The 19,362-nt window shown below is 44.7% G+C and overlaps 2 protein-coding genes across 3 annotated transcripts; both read right to left on the bottom strand.

The window, feature by feature from the left end:
- Nucleotides 1–128: 128 nt before the first annotated feature.
- Nucleotides 129–9,938, bottom strand: LOC101289192 (2'-5'-oligoadenylate synthase 1). Of its 2 annotated transcripts, XM_004281453.4 has the most exons (7): nt 9,508–9,938; nt 8,430–8,718; nt 7,016–7,200; nt 3,500–3,732; nt 2,224–2,377; nt 985–1,135; nt 587–821 (listed from the first exon to the last, which is right to left on the bottom strand). In XM_004281453.4, exons 1-6 carry the CDS (start codon nt 9,697–9,699, stop codon nt 1,004–1,006), a joined length of 1,185 nt encoding a protein of 394 aa, XP_004281501.2. In that variant the 5' UTR covers nt 9,700–9,938; the 3' UTR covers nt 587–821; nt 985–1,003. The 2 variants fall into 2 exon arrangements, with proteins under 2 accessions (XP_033264671.2, XP_004281501.2); XM_033408780.2 differs by lacking the exon at nt 985–1,135 and having other exon boundaries at nt 129–821.
- Nucleotides 9,939–11,960: 2,022 nt separating this feature from the next.
- Nucleotides 11,961–19,080, bottom strand: LOC101277623 (2'-5'-oligoadenylate synthase 1-like). Its single transcript, XM_033408781.2, is given in 5 exon segments — nt 11,961–12,208; nt 13,034–13,266; nt 15,752–15,936; nt 17,595–17,883; nt 18,659–19,080. Coding segments are annotated over 5 exon segments (1,047 nt in total). The 5' UTR covers nt 18,839–19,080; the 3' UTR covers nt 11,961–12,048.
- Nucleotides 19,081–19,362: the final 282 nt, after the last annotated feature.

Here is a 19,362-nt window from a genome sequence, read left to right as displayed (position 1 = left end):
TTCCAAATCTCATGAATTTGGACTTGAACCAACAGCTCCCAATACCAGTGCCCCAGACTTTTCTATAACCTGGGCCGGCTGGCTTTGCACAAACTATCAGAGCTCAGCTGAGAGAAATACTTATTAAATTTTTTTGTGCAAGAAACATTGCTTTATTATTTCTTGTGGTCATACAAACAGTACAAACTTATGGCCAAAAATTAATAAAATCTGAAAATTCAAAAAAGTATAAAGATTAGCACATCTCGATTGGGTCCAGCTACATTTCAAGTGCTCAATAGTGATTACTGTATTAACACAGGGCAGTTCTAAAACTTTTCCTGGATAAATAATCAGAGATGTGGACAAAGGGTGAACCAAAGATGTTTGTCTCAGGATTACCTGTAATTGAAACTTGGAAGGATCCTAGTCTATCCAACAGTAGAATATTCCACAAAATGTCAGCTCCATGAGGCAGGGGTTTTTGTCTGCTTTGCTCATTGCTATGTTCCAGTGCCCAGAACAATGCTTGGCACATAGCAGGTGCTCAATTAATATTTTAAGTTGAATCAATGAATACGCACACACACACACACACACATATAATATGCAGATATACTTCTTGGCTCTGTGCCTTGCGGTTAATTAACACCCAACAAATGGCATTTGCTACTATTTTTGTTGTTATTGACAATAAATTGGACCACAGCTCTCCCACCAGGTACAGAGAAGAGCGTGAAGACTGGGATTCCTCTCTTTTGTCTGAGTCTCTCCTGCTGCCTCTCAGAGGATATTGTCGGAGAACAGGCTCTGGTGGGGAGGGAGCTGTGGGAAAAGGCTATCTGTAAAAGAAGAGAGAGCACAGAATGGCGGGAAGGATGGGGGTCAGGAGACCTGGATTCTGGACCCAGGTCTGACACCAACTCATGGCTCTCTCGGGATTGAGGCCCCCCGCCCCGCCCCTAGAAATGAGAGGTCTGGCCCAGATGGCCCCGGAGACCTTACCTTTAAGAGCTTCTGGCGTTCAGAGGATCGCACATGTCCAGTTCTCTTCCACCTGGGGAGGGGCTCCTCCCTGGAATGTGAGTCTCGGAGAGGTTCCATAGCTCTGTTTAAAACCACAGGCCTCGTGCGTCCGGTGACTATGGTCTTGGGGCTGAAAGGGTGAAGCACATGGTCACACTGGAGAGCTGGGCCTCCCACCTTGGCACTGGGTCTCAGTGAACATTTATGGTGGACAGGTGGACACTGTGATGTGCCACCTGGATCCCCTTCGAGGAAGGACACACCCCCTCCTGAGTTGTCCATTCAGTGGCCGATCCATGTTAGGGTATAAAAGACCTGCCACCTCAGCCTTCTGCAGGACAACTCTGAAGGCCGTTGAAGCTCCAGGGCTCCCCAGCTGCACCTCTCCCTGTGCTGGTACCTGCTTAATTCCCCTCCTTTACACAGGTGTTGGATCCAATGGTCCTCCCCTGAAACATCCTGCACATAAACTTCATCCCAGAGTCTGTTTCCTAGGAAACCCATCTATGACATCATCAACCCTCCCCACCCCGGCATGAGAAAGATCTCTACTCTTTGAGTGGGAAGATCAGACCCTCAGCACCTACTTAGCTGGGTGACATGCCCACGTCCTCAGCTGCTCTGAGTCGCTCATTTGTCACATGATATTGAGGGGGGAGGGGATACAAGGCAGGATGTTTAGCTCAGTGGAATAAACACTGGCGTTAGAGTCTACCGAGTTAGGATCCCAGCTCTACCACTCCCTAGCTGAGTGGCCTTGAGCAGGTGACTTCACCTCTCTGAGCCTCCTTTTCTCATCTGCAAGATGGGAGTAGAAAACATATCTCATGGGGTGTTGTGAGGATTTAATGAAATAATGAAATTTAAGGGGCTTAGAACAGAACCTGAGCCCAAAGCAGGTATTTACTAAGTGGTGGTTGTTATTGTTTATTTTTCTTCTTAGTGGAATGAGCCAACTGGAGCTGTTAAAAAAGTTACTTCCAGACAAGGAGGCATTAATTAAAGAATGAACTCTGGGTGAGGGATGTGAGAAGTCCAGGAGCTCTCTGTATGGGGCCAAAATGATTGTAAAATAGAGAGCACAGCCTGACACTATATGAATGTGAGTGACCTCTAGCAAGAGGCAATTTCTTAGGAAAGAATGGTCTCTATCTACATGCCCCATGCTGTGTGGAGGGGGTGGGGGAAGGACGGCAGGGAAGAAGCAGAAGGTCTCACCGACACATCCCAGGAGCCTACTGGAGACCCGTCCCAATTCTTTAAGCATGGGTAACTCAGCCAGGCTCTAGCCTCTTGTGCCAGCCGATGCCAGCTACATGGGTCTCCACCAGCAACGTTTCCTGTAGGGTCAGCCGGGTCCAGAATCACAGGCCTGAAGAGCAATATTTAGAGAGAGAATAGGTGAGAAGCTGGGCTATGTCTGGGGGGTCTAGATGCTTCTGGAAGAGAAAAGTACCAGCCTGGCACAGGCTGGGACTCAGGGCAGCAGGAGGGGTCCAGCAGGGCACTGCTCCCTGGGGTGTGTCCTGGGTGCCCTGCCCTATGGAGCACAGTGAACAGAGGGAGGAGCCTTGCATTTGGGCTTTCATGGACTTCTGTTTGAATCTTACCTCTGCCCTTTATTAGGGGTGTGACCTTGGGCAGGTCTTTTGACCTCTCTAATCCTCAGTATCCTCATCTGTGAAATGGGAAGAATTGAACATCCCTACCTCAAAGGATGTTGTATGAGGATCTAGACAAGCATGTGAAATGCTCAGCACAGTAATTGGGACATAATAAGGGGTCAATACATGGCAGTTACAATAATCATAATTTTTACAATGCTATTAGAGTGTGTTAGTCTTATAGCAAGCTCTTAGTTCCTGGGAGCATTTATTATTGTTGCTGCAGCTGTTGTTATTTTAGTTGAAATTTCAGCTGTTTCACTCATTTTTTGTTAAGGTTTGGACAAGCTCTTTACCTTTCAGAATCTTGGTTTAGTCATCTGTAAAGCAGGTAGCATAGTGCCTGCCTCACAGAGTTGCTTGCACATTGTTTTTAAAATTAGATGGAAAGGCTTCCCTGGTGGCCCAGTGGTGAAGAATCCACCTGCCAATTCAGGGGACATGGGTTCAATCCCTGGTCCGGGAAGATCCCACATGCTGCGGAGCAACTAAGCCCGTGTGCCACAACTACTGAGCCTGCGCTCTAGAGCCTGTTCTCTGCAACAAGAGAAGACTGTGCACTTCAATGAAGAGTAGCCCTTGCTCGATGCAGCTAGAGAAAGCCTGCACGCAGCAACGAAGACCCAAAGCAGCCAAAAATAAATATATAAATATATATTTTTAATGCTTAAAAAAATTAGATGGTAGTAGTAAAGTGCCCAGCAGAATGGTTAGTACCAGAAGATGATCAATAAATGTGGAACTCTCCCACTTCCTACATTTCCAATCTGCCACAGCTGTAATCAGGGGTTCATTTATGTGGGGAGCTAAGCCATTTGGGGATAGAGTACCTGGGTTTTGCAAGTTGCCTTCTCAGGTATTGTCCAATAATAGGGTTTTCAAAGTTGTAATAGTTTTTCCAGTAGATGCAAAGCTTCTGATGCTTCAGGACTAATTCTAAGACGGTCTGAAATCCCTGAGCTGTGTTGAATCTTGTTTCCATGCTTCCTTGCTCCCAAGCATAGACTGTCAGAAGCTCCAGGGCATACTGTGGGGGCAGCGGCTTCCCAAGCTTCTCCTTACACTGAGTAGAGGAAAAACAATCAGAAAAGTGGGTTTCTCTAGCTTTCGTGTAAAGCACATTTCTCATGGACCAAATTCAGCCTGCCACTTGTTTTTGTGTATAAAGTTTTCTGAGAGCAAATCCGCACCTATTCATTTATGTGTAGTTTATGGTGGCATTCATGCTACAAAGGCATTGTTGAGTATTTGTGACAGAGACCGTGTGACTTATAAAGTCTAAAGTATTTGCTAACTTGCCCTTTACGAAAAAGTTTATCAGTAAACCAGTAAACTGGTTAAAGGCTTGCGCTCTGGATTCTGACTGATGTGGGTTTGAATCCTGGCTCCACCATTATCTGATTCTGAGCAGACAACGTAGACTCTTGGAGCCTTATTTTTTCTCATTTGCCAAGTGAATGGTAATAATTGCACCTTCCTCAGAAGGATACTATGAAAATTAACTGAGAGGAAGGACTTGTAGTGTTCCTAAGAGCTTAAAGAAGCAAACTTTTTTTTTTTTTCTGGAGGAAGATATTTAATCCAAAGTCTCCAACTCTTTCACAGATAACTTTCATGTACAATGACCATCACATAAGTATCCAGGCACACAAAGAAACAAGACACTCAGAGTGATGACTAACAAAAACAAAAAAGAAAATAGTAATAAATCTACAAAACTTTAAATATTGAAGATTTAAACACAGGCTTTAAAATAACTAGGAACATTATGTTCAAATATATAAGCATTTGAAATAGTAGGTACCTAGAAGCCAGAAAAAGTAACATGGCAGACTTAAAAAAGAATGAAATAGAAATCCTAGAACAAAAAGGACAAAAATGTAACTAATAGCTCAGTAGCATAGACACAGTTAAAGGAAAAATTAGTGATTGGAAGGTAAATTAGAAGAAACTATTCAGAATAAAGCATGGAGAGAGAAAAAGATGGAAAATGTAGAACAGGGGATAGAGATTTGGAAGAGAGAACGAGGAGGTCTAACATACATTTTATGGGAGTTCTAAGAGGCAAGAAGAGAAAGGGAGAATGATAATATTTTAGGAGAATGGCTGAGAGTTTCCAAAACTGATGAAGGATATCCACAGATTCAGGAATCCCAGTGAAGGACCCCATGAACCCCAAGCAGAACCAATAAAAAGGGATCATCATTAAGACACATCAGCTTGAAACCAAACAAAATCAAAGTAAAAGTGAAACATATAAATGCAGCCAGAGAAATAAGATAGATTACCTACAAAGGCACCACAGTGACACTGACAACTGATTTCTCACTAGCAACACTGGAAGATGGAATGATATATCCAATGTACTGAAATGCATACCAATCCAGCAAAAATACCTGACAGCAATGAAGGGAAAATCAAGACATTTGCAGACAAACAAAAACTGCCATATTTACTATCAGAAGACGGTCACCAAAAGAAATCTTAAAGGGCATATTTCAGGAAGAAGAAGAACAATCCCAGATGGAAGGTGAGAGAGGTAGGATAGAATCGATAGTGAAGAAAGCAGTAAACACGTGGGTAGATTCAATGATCATTGGCTCTGTAAAACAATACTAATGCTTTGGGGCACTTGACAATATTGAGAGACTTAAATATACAACAAAAGTTGGATGTAAGTTAAAGGTGGTGATGATGGGGCTAGAGGAGTTAAAGTATTGTACGATTCCTCTATTATTCTAGAAGAGAGAAGAGAGAAAAAGAAAGAGGGGAAGGAAGAAAGGAAGGAAGGAAGCGAGGGAGGGAGGGAGGAATTAAAGGAGAAAAAAGGAAATAAAGAGACAATTCTTTGTTGAGTAGGACTGTCTTGCTCATTGTAAAACAACTAGTATTCCTGGCTTCTTTCCACTTATTATCAGCAGCATCTTTATCCCACATCACAAAAATGCCTTTATGAAGCTTCAGTATGTCTTGGGGGGCAGTGCTGCACTTGTCAAGAACCACTTTTGTAAGTTCTAAAACGCTCAAGTGCCATGATCAAAATTCTTGCAAAGCAAATTGAGATGTCCAGCAAATGTTTTTAAAGTAGGAAGTTTATCCTTAATTACTTTCTTTAACTCAATTTATTCATCTAAATATATATAGAATGCTTATTACATGTTAAGTAAACTCTTCAGTCTGAAGACCCAAATGCTGTTTTTGTTTTTGTTCTGCTGTTTATTAGCTGAAAGTGTCTTCTGGCACTTAGTTTCTCTTTCTGTAAAAGGGGTTTAATAATAATACCCTTAACCAGGTCACAGAATCACCACGATGCTTAAATAAGATATGGGACATCTGAAAGTAAACAGAAATGAATATCACATCCACAAAATTTTAAATATGATGAATCTGGCATAAGCTTAGTGCACAATCCATGTTAGCTTTTATGATGTGTTTTCCTGTGGCAGCTCAGAGAAAGGACATTTATTAGGACCGACTATATGCCAGATATCACGGTATGTGATTTACTATTGCTGTGCCATGTTACTCTTTGCAAATGAGAAAACAGGAACCACAGAGATGTTAATTCACTTGTCCAAAGCCAGACACCTAGGAAGTGAACAGAAGTGTGTGTGTGTGTGTGTGTGTGTGTGTGTGTGTGTGCGCGCGCGCGCGCGTGTGGTGATGGTGTGGGGACGTAGCACTCATTAATTCATCTAACAATTATTTTTTGAGCTCCTATTACGCACCAGGCACTGTTCTAGGTCCCTGGGATACAGCAGGGATTCAAACATAAATCCTTCTGTTCCTGTACATTTTTAGTGGGGAGATAGACAATAAACAAACAAATAAGCACATGCAAAGGCCCTGAGGCTGGAGTAGAGTTTCCCTCCTGGAGGATTAATGAAGAGGAAAGCATAGCCTGGGGGTGGTGGTGAGGGGGCAGAGACTGGGGCTCAGAGAGGTCGAGGGCAGATCCTATGAGCTTCTCAAGATGACCTGGACCAGGGTGAGAGTGACACAGGAGATGACGATGGATGAATTATAAATATATTTTAATACAGGACCAACATCATTTGCTGACAGGTTGGATGGGGGTGTGTGTGGAGAAGTCAAGGATGACCCTCGGTTTTGTCCAGAGTAACAGGAAGGATGGAGTTGTGATTTCCCTTCCCTCCCGACTCCTCTCCCCTCCCCTCCCCTTCCTTCTTCCCCCTCCCGATGCCTCATCCTTGCTTCCTCCCCACACCTCCCCCTCCTCCTTCCCTCCCTCTATTCCACCCCTCCCTCCTCCTCTTGTCCTTACTCTCTTCCTTCTCTCCCTCCTCCTCCTCCTCCGCTCTCTGTCTGGATGGGACATGCCATACCTTTTGGTACCAGTGCTTCACAAGGCAGATGAGGCTCTTCAGCTTGGTTGGACGCTCCTTCAGGAAGGCTCGCTGCAGCTCCGTGAAGCAGGGGGAGAACTCGCCCTCTTTCCCCAGGGACTTGCACTCTTGGATAAGCTGGACGTAGACTTGAGGGTCAGGCCTGTAGTCTTTGGTCACCTGACCTGTTGGGAATTAATCCATAATGTGAAGATGTCAGCTTTTCTCTGAGTTTCTTTCAGTTCCTCTGAGGAGACAAGCTCACTGACCATGGGGTGCAGTGGAAAGGTCAGCAGGCCCAGAGCCAGGAGGCCTGAGGGTCATCCCCAGTCCTCGCCACTCCCATCTCCACTGCCGTCACCCCATCCAAGCCAGCATCATCTCTCACCTGGACACAGCAGAGATGGCAGCAGCCTCCTTCCTGGATCCTCCACAGCCCATTCTCTACCCAGCACCCACAGAGGCCTTTTAAAACCTGATCCTTCCACTTCTTGCTTCCCAGGACATCCGAATAAAATCCAAAGTCCTCGCAGTGGCCCAGGAGGTTTGGTGTGACCTGTCTCCTGCCACCTCTGCCGTCTCACCTCTTGCCTTGATCCCTTTGCTACTTACTCCCCCGGTTATTTCACTTCTTCAAATATGCCAAGCTCATTCCTGTCTCAGGGCCTTTGCACTTGCTGTTTCCTCTTCCTGGAGCCCCCAGATCTTCCCAGGTTTGGCTTCCTCTCATCCCTTGGGCCTCGGGTCAGCGGTCACCTCCCTTGTTGCCCTGTCTAAAAACTCCCTCTAAGCCCCATCATTCTCTTTTGAATCACCATATTTAGTTTTTGTCACAACAAGTTATCCTTTCATTTATGGTATTTAAATTATTATTGTCAGGCTCCAGGAGAGAAGTTCCCTGTCTGTCTCATTTATGGCCATAGAACAGTGCCTTGCACATGGAAGGTACTCAGTGGAAATGAGCCTCAGAGATGTACTGCTTCCTGTCCCAATGTTCCTGCAGATTGTCTACAGATTCCAACCCTCAGATAAATTTGATATTTCCTTATGCTTTGGATAAAAGATGAAATTAACATACTGTGTTTACACCAGACATACGCTGCCTCATTTTTAGAAAAAGAAGATTCACACACTTTGCCAAGAGTAAAACTAGTAAGCTTGGCAGGTGTTCTATAAAAATATACTGCTCCCAAATTGTACCAATTTGTTGTTAATGTCACTGCAGTGGCTCAGTATGACCCTAAACATTCTTGCCCCAGAAGAGATGCTAGGATCTCCTCCCCACTAGAAGGGATGCCCTGTTTAATAAGACTCTCAAAGTGAGAGAGATTTCTGCTCAGAAACATGAAAAGAGAGCAGAAGAAGCCCTGACATAGGACAAAGGCTGAAACACCTTGTGGCTGAGAGTGCTCACCCAGGGCATCAAAAGCAGGCAGGACGTCAAACTCCACCGACTTGTAGAGCTGACGGGATCTAAGCACGAAGCTGAGAGCACGGGGATTCTCCCATTGCTGTTTCTGGACCTCAAACTTCACTTCAAATATTTTCTCCCTCTGACAGGCTTCCAGCTGTCTCCTAATTTCCTTGATGAATTCTCCTCGGCGCTGAAGTTGTTCCTGAAAACTTTTAAGATTGGTGAGGAAGATGACGAGGTCAGCATCTGATCGGCCCCTGAGGGTTGTGCCTTTGCCTGAGGAGCCACCCTGAAAAAGGTGATGAGAATGAGAACTGATATTTATCATTGAGAAGAGCCTCCCTAAATAAAATGCTGAGAACAATCACTAACATTTTGAGTACTAGCCACTGTTCTGAAGGCATTACCAGTCTTAACTCCTAGAATGCTCACAAGAACTCTGTGATTTAGCTACTATTATTATCTGTTCCCATTTTCCAGATGGAGAAACAGATGCTGAGAGAGATTATGTATCAGCCCAATCACACAGCTAGTAGGTGGCAGAGATGCAATTCAGTCTGTTTTCTTTACTCCCTGTTCTTTACGACCTTATATAATTAATACTGTAAACTGGCCCATGGCTTATTTTACTTGATCTGCAAGCCCTGCAAAGTACTGGGAATTATGGATGATGAAACTGAGGCACAGAGAGGTTAAGTGACTTGCCCAAGATTTCACAGCAGCAGGTTCTATCTGCTTTCAAATCTTATACTCTTAACCAGCTCATGAATCTGCAGGAATGGTGAGTTCTCAGCCTGGTCAATGATTAGCGGATTGTTGATACAGCTGGGCTTCAGTTTGCCTATCTCTGTGGTGGACGTGACATAGGTGGTTTATAAACTTGACCTGGGCATTTGTTAAAAGCTTACAGATGGAGGCCCTCACTCCAAAAGCTATTTTCACAAGCTGTGGTTATAGTTTTGGCATGGATAAATCAGAAACCACCAGCCCCAGAGACCTCAACCTTTTGCTCTCTGTCTCTGTGGAAACACTTGCTCATTCAGCCCCCTTCTCCCCAGCCAGGCAGTTCTGGACTCACCTTCACAACTTTGGACACCCGAACAGGGTGGGAGGCCCCCCTGAAGGAGTGGAGGAAACACCTCTCCTTCAGGAAACTGCAGATGATGTGGATGGCTTCATTGACCTGTGTGTAGAAATCCTCATCTGGCAGGAGGTGGTCTTCGATGAACTTGTCTAGATTCCTGGCCGGGGTATCACTGAGCTCCATCATGATGCTGGGACAGGAGAGCCAGAGAGGGCAGAGCTGGAGGGGAAAACCTTTTAGCTTCTATCTCTTCTGCTGCCTGGGTCCAGGAGGCTGTTAGTTTCATTTCATTGGAAGGGAGGAGGTGTTCCCTGAGTCTGGGCTGCTGTTGGTTTCGTTTCCTTGTAAGGGAGGAGCTTTGCCCTGAGTCTTTGTCTCTCAGCAAATCAAACATTCCTTTGATTCTGAACCCTGTTCAGTCTCCTAGCTGTGCAGCTTTGAACACGAGTGTAACTGGGCATGCCTCAATGTCCCAATCTGTAGAGAGGGCAAACTTTTCTCACTCACAGAACTGCTTCTGAGGATAATCTGAAAGAAGAGACACAAAAGGGGATTTGAAAGGTATCAAATGCTGAGCAAAAATAAAGGACAGGGACTTCCCTCTCGGTCCAGTGGTTAAGACTTTGCTTTCCAGTGCAGGGGGTGTGGGTTCGCACCTGGAACAGTTCTTTGCTCAAAAAGATAAAAAGTTTTGGAAAGATGGAATTATGAAGTTGCCTGAAAAATGGAAGAAGGTAGTGGAACAAAAGGGTGATTACGTTGTTCAATAAAGTTCTTGGTAAAAATGAAAAATGGGTCTTTTATTTTTACTTGAAAACCGAAGGTACTTTTTGGCCCACCCAATGTGATCTCCTCCCCATTTTTTAGGGACATCTTATTTTGGTAAGGCTCTCAAACTGTGCGGGCTCTCAAACTGCTCGGAAATATGAACAGAGAGAGAAAGGAGCCCTGATATAGGACAAAGGCTGAGACTCCATGTGGCTGGGAGGGTGGAAGGCAGGTAGTACATCAAACTGCACCCCACACAACACTATAAAGCAACTACACTCCAATAAAAGTTAATAATAATGAAAAAAATAACTGCACCCCCTGGTGGGGCTAGGGCACCTGACCACGATGCTGAGTGCCCAGGGCGGCTCAGAGAACTCCACCCTCATATCTGTTGCTTCAACCTTAGTTCTTCCCAGTTTCATTTCTTCAGCAGGAAGTTGCCCAGAATGGGGACTCAGCTCTGGGCAGTCAGGAATTTATGACTCGGGTGCTTCAAATTTCATGAGAGCATTTCCGTCACCCCTAACACACTTGCTCCTCTGCTTCTGAACCTCATGAGCCAGCAGCTCCAAACTGCAGCACCCTTGAGCCTTCTGTCGCCTGGGTCTGCCAGCTTTGCCCAAACTATCAGAGCTCAGCTGACAAATACTTATCACAAAAGGTTTTGAAACAAAATGCTTTACTGTTTCTTGTGGTCATTCAAGCAGTATAAATTTACAGCAAAACAAAAATCACAAAATTCAGAAAAGTATAAAGCTCACTTGCTCACCGTGCTTTAATCATATATACCCACTGAAAACATTTAGGTCTTCATGAAACCAACCATCACAAAATGAAATTAAAGAAAACCTACTAAGTACAATAACATAAAAACAAGTATCTAGGAATAATATGACAAAACACACTTAAGACCAATGCAGGGAAAAACTATAAAACATAGTTACAGAGTAATTCAAGAAGAGGAAAATTAATGGAAAGAAGCTCCAAGTTTGTGGATTGGGATTCTCAATAGATGTCATCTTCCCTGAACTAATTTATGGAATTCTAATCAAATGCCTCCCTGTATTTTGGGTGAAATTTCACAAACAGAATACAATATTAACATAGAAATAGAGCCAAGAGAAGACATTGGTTTGGATAAAAACAGAGTTTTCTACAAGATATTAAGAATTAACACCAGGCTAGAGTAATTAGTCAAGGTAGTATTAACTCAAGGATGCCAAAGTTGACCAATGGAACTACACAGACTCACACACAGACGGGCTCTGGACATATGTTAGAGGTGGCTTTTACAGAACAGTGGGGAAAGGATGGTCCCTTCAACAAATGCTGCTGGAATGTTTGGTGACTCAAGCAAGTGCCCAAATCTCAGTGTATTATTATGAGAACAAGAATAAGACCCATCTCACAGGGATGCTGGAGGACTCAAAGGAGGAACAGTAATATGGAGAAGCCAAAGACTGTTTCCCAGCTATACACGTGACCAGTGACTCAGGTGGTAAGAACATGCTTGATCTTTTGTGCTTCCTTAAGGGAGTTTTTATTGACTGGACTTTTGTAAATGACAATGTGAGTTGGTAAGCCTATTGTCTAATCCGGTGATTCATTCTGGGGTAGAACACATGTGTAATTTTACATTTTCTAGTAACCACAGTAAAAGAGTACAAAGACAGAGATGAAATTCAATTTGATTTAATGCAGTATTTCTAGAAGTTGTTATTTCAACCTGCCATTAATATCAGGTCACATGAGGGAATCAGGAGGTCACACCGGCACCTTCCAGGTGCTGACTGGAGACCCATCCCAATTCTTACAGCATGAGTATCCCAGCCAGACTCTAACCTCTTGTGCCAGCAGCTGCCAGCTATATGGGTCTTTACCAGCCACATTTCCAGTAGGGTCAGCTGGGTCCAGAATCACAGGTCTGAAAAGCAACAGTTAGAGAGGGGCAGGTGAGTATGTGGGCTGTGTTGCGGGGGTCTAGAGCTCCTGGCAGAGCAAAATACCAACTTGGGCAGACTGGGACTCGGGGCAGCAGGAGGGGCCCAGGAGGGCACTGCTCCCTGGGGTGTGTCCTGAGTGCCCTCCCCTACGGTGGGCATTGAACACAAGGAGAAGGAGGCTTGCATTCGGGCCTTGATAGACCTGGGTTTGAATCTTACCTCTGCTCTTTATTAGTGGTGTGACCTTGGGCAGGTCACCTGAATCTCTAATCCTCAGTATCCTCATCAGTGAAATGGGGAGATTTGAATAACCCTACCTCAAAGCATGCTGTATGAGGATCTAGACAAGCATGTGAGGTGCTCAGAACAGTAACTGGAACATAATAAGGGGTCCATACATGTCAGTATTAATAACCAAAATTTTACTATTCTGTTCGAGTGTGTTGGTCTTACAGCAAGCTCTTACTTCCTGGGAGCAGTCATTATTGTTGCTGTAGCTATTGTTATTTTAGTCAAATTTCAGGTATTTCACTCATTTTCTGTTAAGGTTTGGACAAGCTCTTATTTCTCCAAACCTCAGTCATCTGTAGAATGGTTAGCATATTGCCTGCCTCACTGGATTGGAGGTTATTATTTAAATTTATTATTTAAATCAGATGGTAGGAGTAAAGTGCCCAGCACAGTGATTGACAATAGATGATGATCAATAAATATGGATCCCTCTCACTTCCTACATTTCCAAGGTGCCACAGCTGTATTCATGGGTTCATTTATGTGGGGAGCTAAGCCATGTGGGGATAGAGTACCTGGGTTTTGCAAGTTGCCTTCTCAGGTATTGTCCAGTAATAGGGTTTTCAAAGTCATAATACTTTTCCCAGTAGATGCAGAGGTGCTGGTGCTTCAGGACTAATTCCAAAACAGTCTGAAATCCCTGAGCTGTGCTGAATCCTGTTTCCATGTTTCCTTGCTCCCAAGCATAGACTGTCAGAAGCTCCAGGGCATATTGTGGGGGCAGTTTTTTCCCACGTCTCATCTTACACTGAGAAGAGGAAAAAAAATTAGGAAAATGAGTTTGTTCAGCTTTTATGTGAAGAAGAGTTAATGCCTATTCTTCTCAAACTATTCCAGAAAATTGAGGAGTAAGAGATGGTTCCAAACTCATTCTACACCAAAACCAGACAAAGATATTACAAAAAATTATAGGCCTGATGATCATAGATGCAAAAATCCTCCACAAAATATTAGCAAGGCAAATTCAACAATATATTAAAAGATCATACACCATGATCAAGTTGGATATATTCCACGGATTCAAGGATGCTTCTGTATCCACAAATCAATCAACGTGATACACTTGCATTAACATAACGAAGGATAAAAAGCATATGACCATTTCCACAGATACAGAAAAAACATTTGAGAAAATTCAACAGCCATCTGTGATACAAAATCTTAACAAGGTGGGTATGGAGAGAACATAACTCAATATAGGCCCTATATGACCAACCCACAGCTAAACCATACTCAATGGTGAAGGCTAAAAGCATTTCCTTTAAGATCAGGAACAAGACATATATGCCCACTCTCCCCACATATATTCAACATAGTATTGGAAGTCCGTCCATGGCAATCAGGCATGAAAAAGAAACAAAATGCAGGGACTTCCCTGGTGGCGCAGTGGTTAAGAATCCGCCTGCCAATACAGGGGACACGGGTTCAAGCCCTGCTCCGGGAAGATCCCACATGCCACGAAGCGACCAAGCCCACCCCGTGTGCCACAACTACTGAGCCTGTGTGCTGCAACTACTGAAGCCCACGGGCCGAGAGCCCGTGCTCCGCAACAAGAGAAGCCACTGCAATAAGAAGCCCGCGCACTGGAACGAAGAGTAGCCCCCACTCGCTGCAACTAGGGAAAGCCCACGCACAGCAACAAAGACTCAACAGATCCAAAAATAAATAAATAAAATAAATAAACTTTTAAAAAAACATTAAAAAAAGAAACAAAATGCATCCAAATTAAAACAGAAGAAGTTACACTATTGCTATTTGCAGATGACATGATACTATACATAGAAAACCCTAAAGATGCCACCAAAAAACTTTTAGAACTAAAAACTGAATACAGGAATATTGCAGGATACAAAAATAATATACAGAAATCTGTTGCATTTCTATACATGAATAACAAACTATCAGAAAGAGAAATTTAAAAACAATCTCATTTACAATTGCATCAAAAAGAAGAAGAAAACTAGGAATAAATTTAACCATAAAAGTGAAAGACCTGTACCCTGATAAGACTTTGATGAGAGAAACTGAAGATGACAAAAATAAAAGGAAAGATATACCATGCTCATGGATTCAAGGAATTAATATTGTTACAATGTGCATACTACCCAAAGCAATCTACATGGGCATCACTGTGGTATGTGATTTACTACTGCTGTGCCATGTTACTCTTTGCAAGTGAGAAAACAGGAGGGGCAAGATGTTAATTCATTTGCCCAAATTCGGACAGCTAGGAAGTGAACAGAAGAGTGTGTGTTGGGGGGTGGGGGTGTTAGCACTCATTAATTTGTTGAGTAATTACTTACTGAGAACCTATTATGTGCCAGGCACTGTTCTAGATTCTGGGGATACAGCAGTGAAGAAAATATACAAATCCCTTCTTTTATGTACATTTTTAGTGGGGAGACAGGCAATAAACAAATAAGCTCATGCAAAGGCCCTGAGGCTGGAGTAGAGTTTCCCTCTTGGAGGACTAACGAAGAGCAGAGCATGGCCTGGGGGAGTGCTGAGGGGGCAGAGATGGGGGTTCAGAGAGGTCGAGGGCAGATCCTGTGAGCCTCCCAAGTGACTTGGACCAGGGTGGGAGTGACTGAGGTGGTGATGGTTGATGATAATGGGTATATTTTAGATACAGGACCAAGCCATTTACAGACTGGCTGTGTGTGTGTGTGTGTGTGTGTGTGTGTGTGTGTGTGTGTGTGTGTGTGTGTGTGTGTGTGTGTGTGAAAAAGGTAAGAAAGAGCCATGGTTTTGTCCAGAGTAACTGGAAGGGTGGAGTTGTTATTTCCTGATACGGGAAGACCAGGAAGAATGAGACACCTGAGTCCACTGGCACCTGTCCCGGGCCCTACCCTTCTTCTCCCTTTCCTTTCCCCTCCTCCCCACAACCTCTACTCTTCCACCTTCTTCCTCTCATCCTCTCCTTCCTTGTTCCCTGCCTTCTCCCCTCCTTCACGCTCTTTCCCTCTTTTCATCTCTGTCCATCTCCCTCCTTCCTCCCCTATCCTTTCAGATTCCTCTCCTCCTCCCGCTCCTCTTTCTTCTCTTCCCCACTCCTCTCCCCTCCCCTCTCCTTCCTTCTTCCCCCTCCCGATGCCTCATCCTTGCTTCCTCCCCACACCTCCCCCTCCTCCTTCCCTCCCTCTATTCCACCCCTCCCTCCTCTTGTCCTCACTCTCTTCCTTCTCTCCCTCCTCCTCCTCCTCCGCTCTCTGTCTGGATGGGACATGCCATACCATTTGGTACCAGTGCTTCACAAGGCGGATGAGGCTCTTCAGCTTGGTTGGACGGTCCCTCAGGAAGGCTCACTGCAGCTCCGTGAAGCAGGGGGAGAACTCGCCCTCTCTCCCCAGGAACTCGCACTCTTGGATAAGCTGGACGTAGACTTTAGGGTCAGGTCTGTACCCTTTGGTCAACTGACCTGTTGGGAATTAATCCATAATGTGAAGATGTCAGCTTTTCTCTGAGTTTCTTTCAATCCCTCTGAGGAGACAAGCTCACTGACCATGGGGTGCAGTGGAAAGGTCAGCAGGCCCAGAGCCAGGAGGCCTGAGGGCCATCCCCAGTCCTCGCCACTCCCATCTCCACTGCCGTCACCCCATCCAAGCCAGCATCATCTCTCACCTGGACACAGCAGAGATGGCAGCAGCCTCCTTCCTGGATCCTCCACAGCCCATTCTCTACCCAGCACCCACAGAGGCCTTTTAAAACCTGATCCTTCCACTTCTTGCTTCCCAGGACATCCGAATAAAATCCAAAGTCCTCGCAGTGGCCCAGGAGGTTTGGTGTGACCTGTCTCCTGCCACCTCTGCCGTCTCACCTCTTGCCTTGATCCCTTTGCTACTTACTCCCCCGGTTATTTCACTTCTTCAAATATGCCAAGCTCATTCCTGTCTCAGGGCCTTTGCACTTGCTGTTTCCTCTTCCTGGAGCCCCCAGATCTTCCCAGGTTTGGCTTCCTCTCATCCCTCAGGCCTCGGGTCAGCGGTCACCTCCCTTGTTGCCCTGTCTAAACACTCAAGCCCCATCATTCTCTTTTGAATCACCATATTTAGTTTTTGTCTCAACAAGTTATCCTTTCATTTATGGTATTTAAATTATTATTGTCAGGCTCCAGGAGAGAAGTTCCCTGTCTGTCTCATTTATGGCCATAGAACAGTCCCTTGCACATGGAAGGTACTCAGTGGAAATAAGCCTCAGAGATGTACTGCTTCCTGTCCCAATGTTCCTGCAGATTGTCTACAGATTCCAACCCTCAGATAAATTTGATGATATTCCCTTATGCTTTGGATAAAAGATGAAATTAACATATTGTGTTTACACCAGATATATGCTGCCTCAGTGTTTTGGGATTTATCTATTTTTTTAAATTGAAGTATAGTTGATTTACAATATTGTGTTAGTTTCAGGTGTCCAGCAAAGTGATTCAGTTACAAATATATAAGATATATTATAAGATATTGAATATAGTTCCCTATGCTATTCAGTAAAACCTTGCTGGTGATCTACTTTATATGTAGTAGTGTACATCTTTTGCTGCCTCATTTGTAGAAAGGTAAGATTCACACAATTTGCCATAAGTAGAACTAGTAAGCCTGGCAGGTATTGTATAAGAAATGTCTTGAGCTTCCCTGGTGGCGCAGTGGTTAAGAGTCTGCCTGCCGATGCAGGGGACAGGGTTCGTGTCCCGATCCGGGAAGATCCCACGTGCCGCGGAGCGGCTGGGCCCGTGAGCCATGGCCGCTGAGCCTGCGCGTCCGGAGCCTGTGCTGCGCAACGGGAGAGGCCACAACAGTAAGAGGCCCGCGTACCGCAAAAAAAAAAAAAAAAAAAAAAAAAAAAGTCTTACCCCCAAATTGTACCAATTTGTTGTTTAATGTCACTGTGGTGGCTGAATACGACCCTAGTTATCTTGCTCTGAGAGAGATGCTAAGATCTCCTCCTCATGTTGAAGGCATGTTTATGTTTTAATAGACTCTTGAACTGAGGAAGATTTCTGCTCAGAAACATGAAAAAAAAAAAAAAAGAGGAAGAAGCCCTGACATAGGACAAAGGCTGAAACACCTTGTGACTGCTAACACAGGGCATCAAAGGCGGGCAGGACATCGAACTTTACCCCCTGGAGGAGCCGAGGGGACCTGAGCACGAAGCTGAGAGCACGGGGCTTCTTCCTTCACCGTTTCTGGACCTCAAACTCCACTTCAAATGTTTCCTTTCTTTGACAGGCTTCCAGCTGTCTCCTAATTTCCTTGATGGATCCTCTTCGGTGCTGAAGCTGTTCCCGAAAACTTGTGAGACTGGCGACGAAGACGACAAGGTCAGCATCTGATAGGCCCTTGAGGGTCGTGCCTTTGCCTGAGGAGCCACCCTAAAAAAGGTGGTGAGAATGAGAACTGACATTTATCACTGAGAAGAGCCTTCCTAAATAAAATGCTGAGAACAATCACTAACATTCTGAGTGCTAGCCACTGTTCTGAAGGCATTACCAGTCAACTCCTAGAATGCTCACAAGAACTCTATGATTTAGTTACTATTATTATCTGTTCTCATTTTCCAGATGGAGAAACAGATGCTGAGAGAGATTATGTATTGGCCCCATCACGCAGCTAGTAGGTGGCAGAGATGCAATTCACACCCTGGTTGCCTTTTCTTTTTGACCTTATATAATTAATACTGTAAACTGGCCCATGGCTTATTTTACTTGATCTGCAAGCCCTGCAAAGTACTGGGAATTATGGATGATGAAATTGAGGCACAGAGAGGTTAAGTGACTCGCCCAAGATTTCACAGCAGCAGGTGCTATCTGCTTTCAAAACTTACACTCTTAACCAGCTCATGAATCTGCAGGAATGGTGTGTCCCCAGTCGATGATTAGCGGATTGTTGATACAGCTGGGCTTCAGTTTGTCTATCTCTGTAGTGGACGTGACATAGGTGGTTTATAAACTTGACCTGGGCATTTGTTAAAAACTTACAGGTGGAGGCCCTCACCCCAGAAGCTACTTTCACAAGCTGTGGTTATAGTTTTGGCATGGATAAATCAGAAACCACCAGCCCCAGAGACCTCAACCTTTTGCTCTCTGTCTCTGTGGAACACTTGCTCATTCAGCCCCCTTCTCCCCAGCCAGGCAGTTCTGGACTCACCTTCACAACTTTGGACACCCGAACAGGGTCGGGGGCCCATCGGAAACACCTCTCTTTCACGAAACTGCAGATGATGTGGATGGCTTCATTGACCTGCGTGCGGAAATCCTTGTCTGGCAGGTGGCGGTCTTCGATGAACTTGTCCAGTTGGTTGGCTCGGGTCTTTCTAAACTTCTTCATGATGCTCAGGCAGGGACAGGAGAGCCAGAGGCAGCAGAGTTGGCTGCCAAAACCTGTTAGCTTCTACCTCTTCCGCTGCCTGGGTCTAGGAGGCTGTTAGTTTCATTTTCTCGAAAGGGTAGAGCTGTGCCCTGAGTCTGGACTGTCACTGGTTTCCTTTCTTTGAAAGGGAGGAGCCATAACCTTGTTCTTTGCCTTTAAGAAATCAAAAACCCCTTCGACCCTGTGTCTCCCAGCTCTTTCCCCTGCTCTCTGAGACTTACTCTGCCTTTATCCAGCCCCCTAGAACATCAGGCCTTTCTTCAGACTGTTCTGAAAATGTTGCTTTTCAACCCAGCTTAGTACCTCACCCAAGAGAAGTCATAAGTAAAAACTTTTGGGGGGGTTTCCTTTGTCTTTTTTTGTTACCTACAAAATTGGTTTATGGTCTCCTATGATCTTTACAGCAGTACCTGCATATTATAAAAAGAAACATGTCAGAAAAATCAGGGAGCATAAAGACCATCCAGGATCCTAAACTTTGA

The sequence above is a fragment of the Orcinus orca genome, chromosome 15 (genome assembly GCF_937001465.1).
Source record: "Orcinus orca chromosome 15, mOrcOrc1.1, whole genome shotgun sequence".
NCBI lineage: Eukaryota > Metazoa > Chordata > Mammalia > Artiodactyla > Delphinidae > Orcinus > Orcinus orca.
Note: the sequence above shows the minus strand (reverse complement) of the source record. Positions and strands in the feature narration are given on the sequence as shown.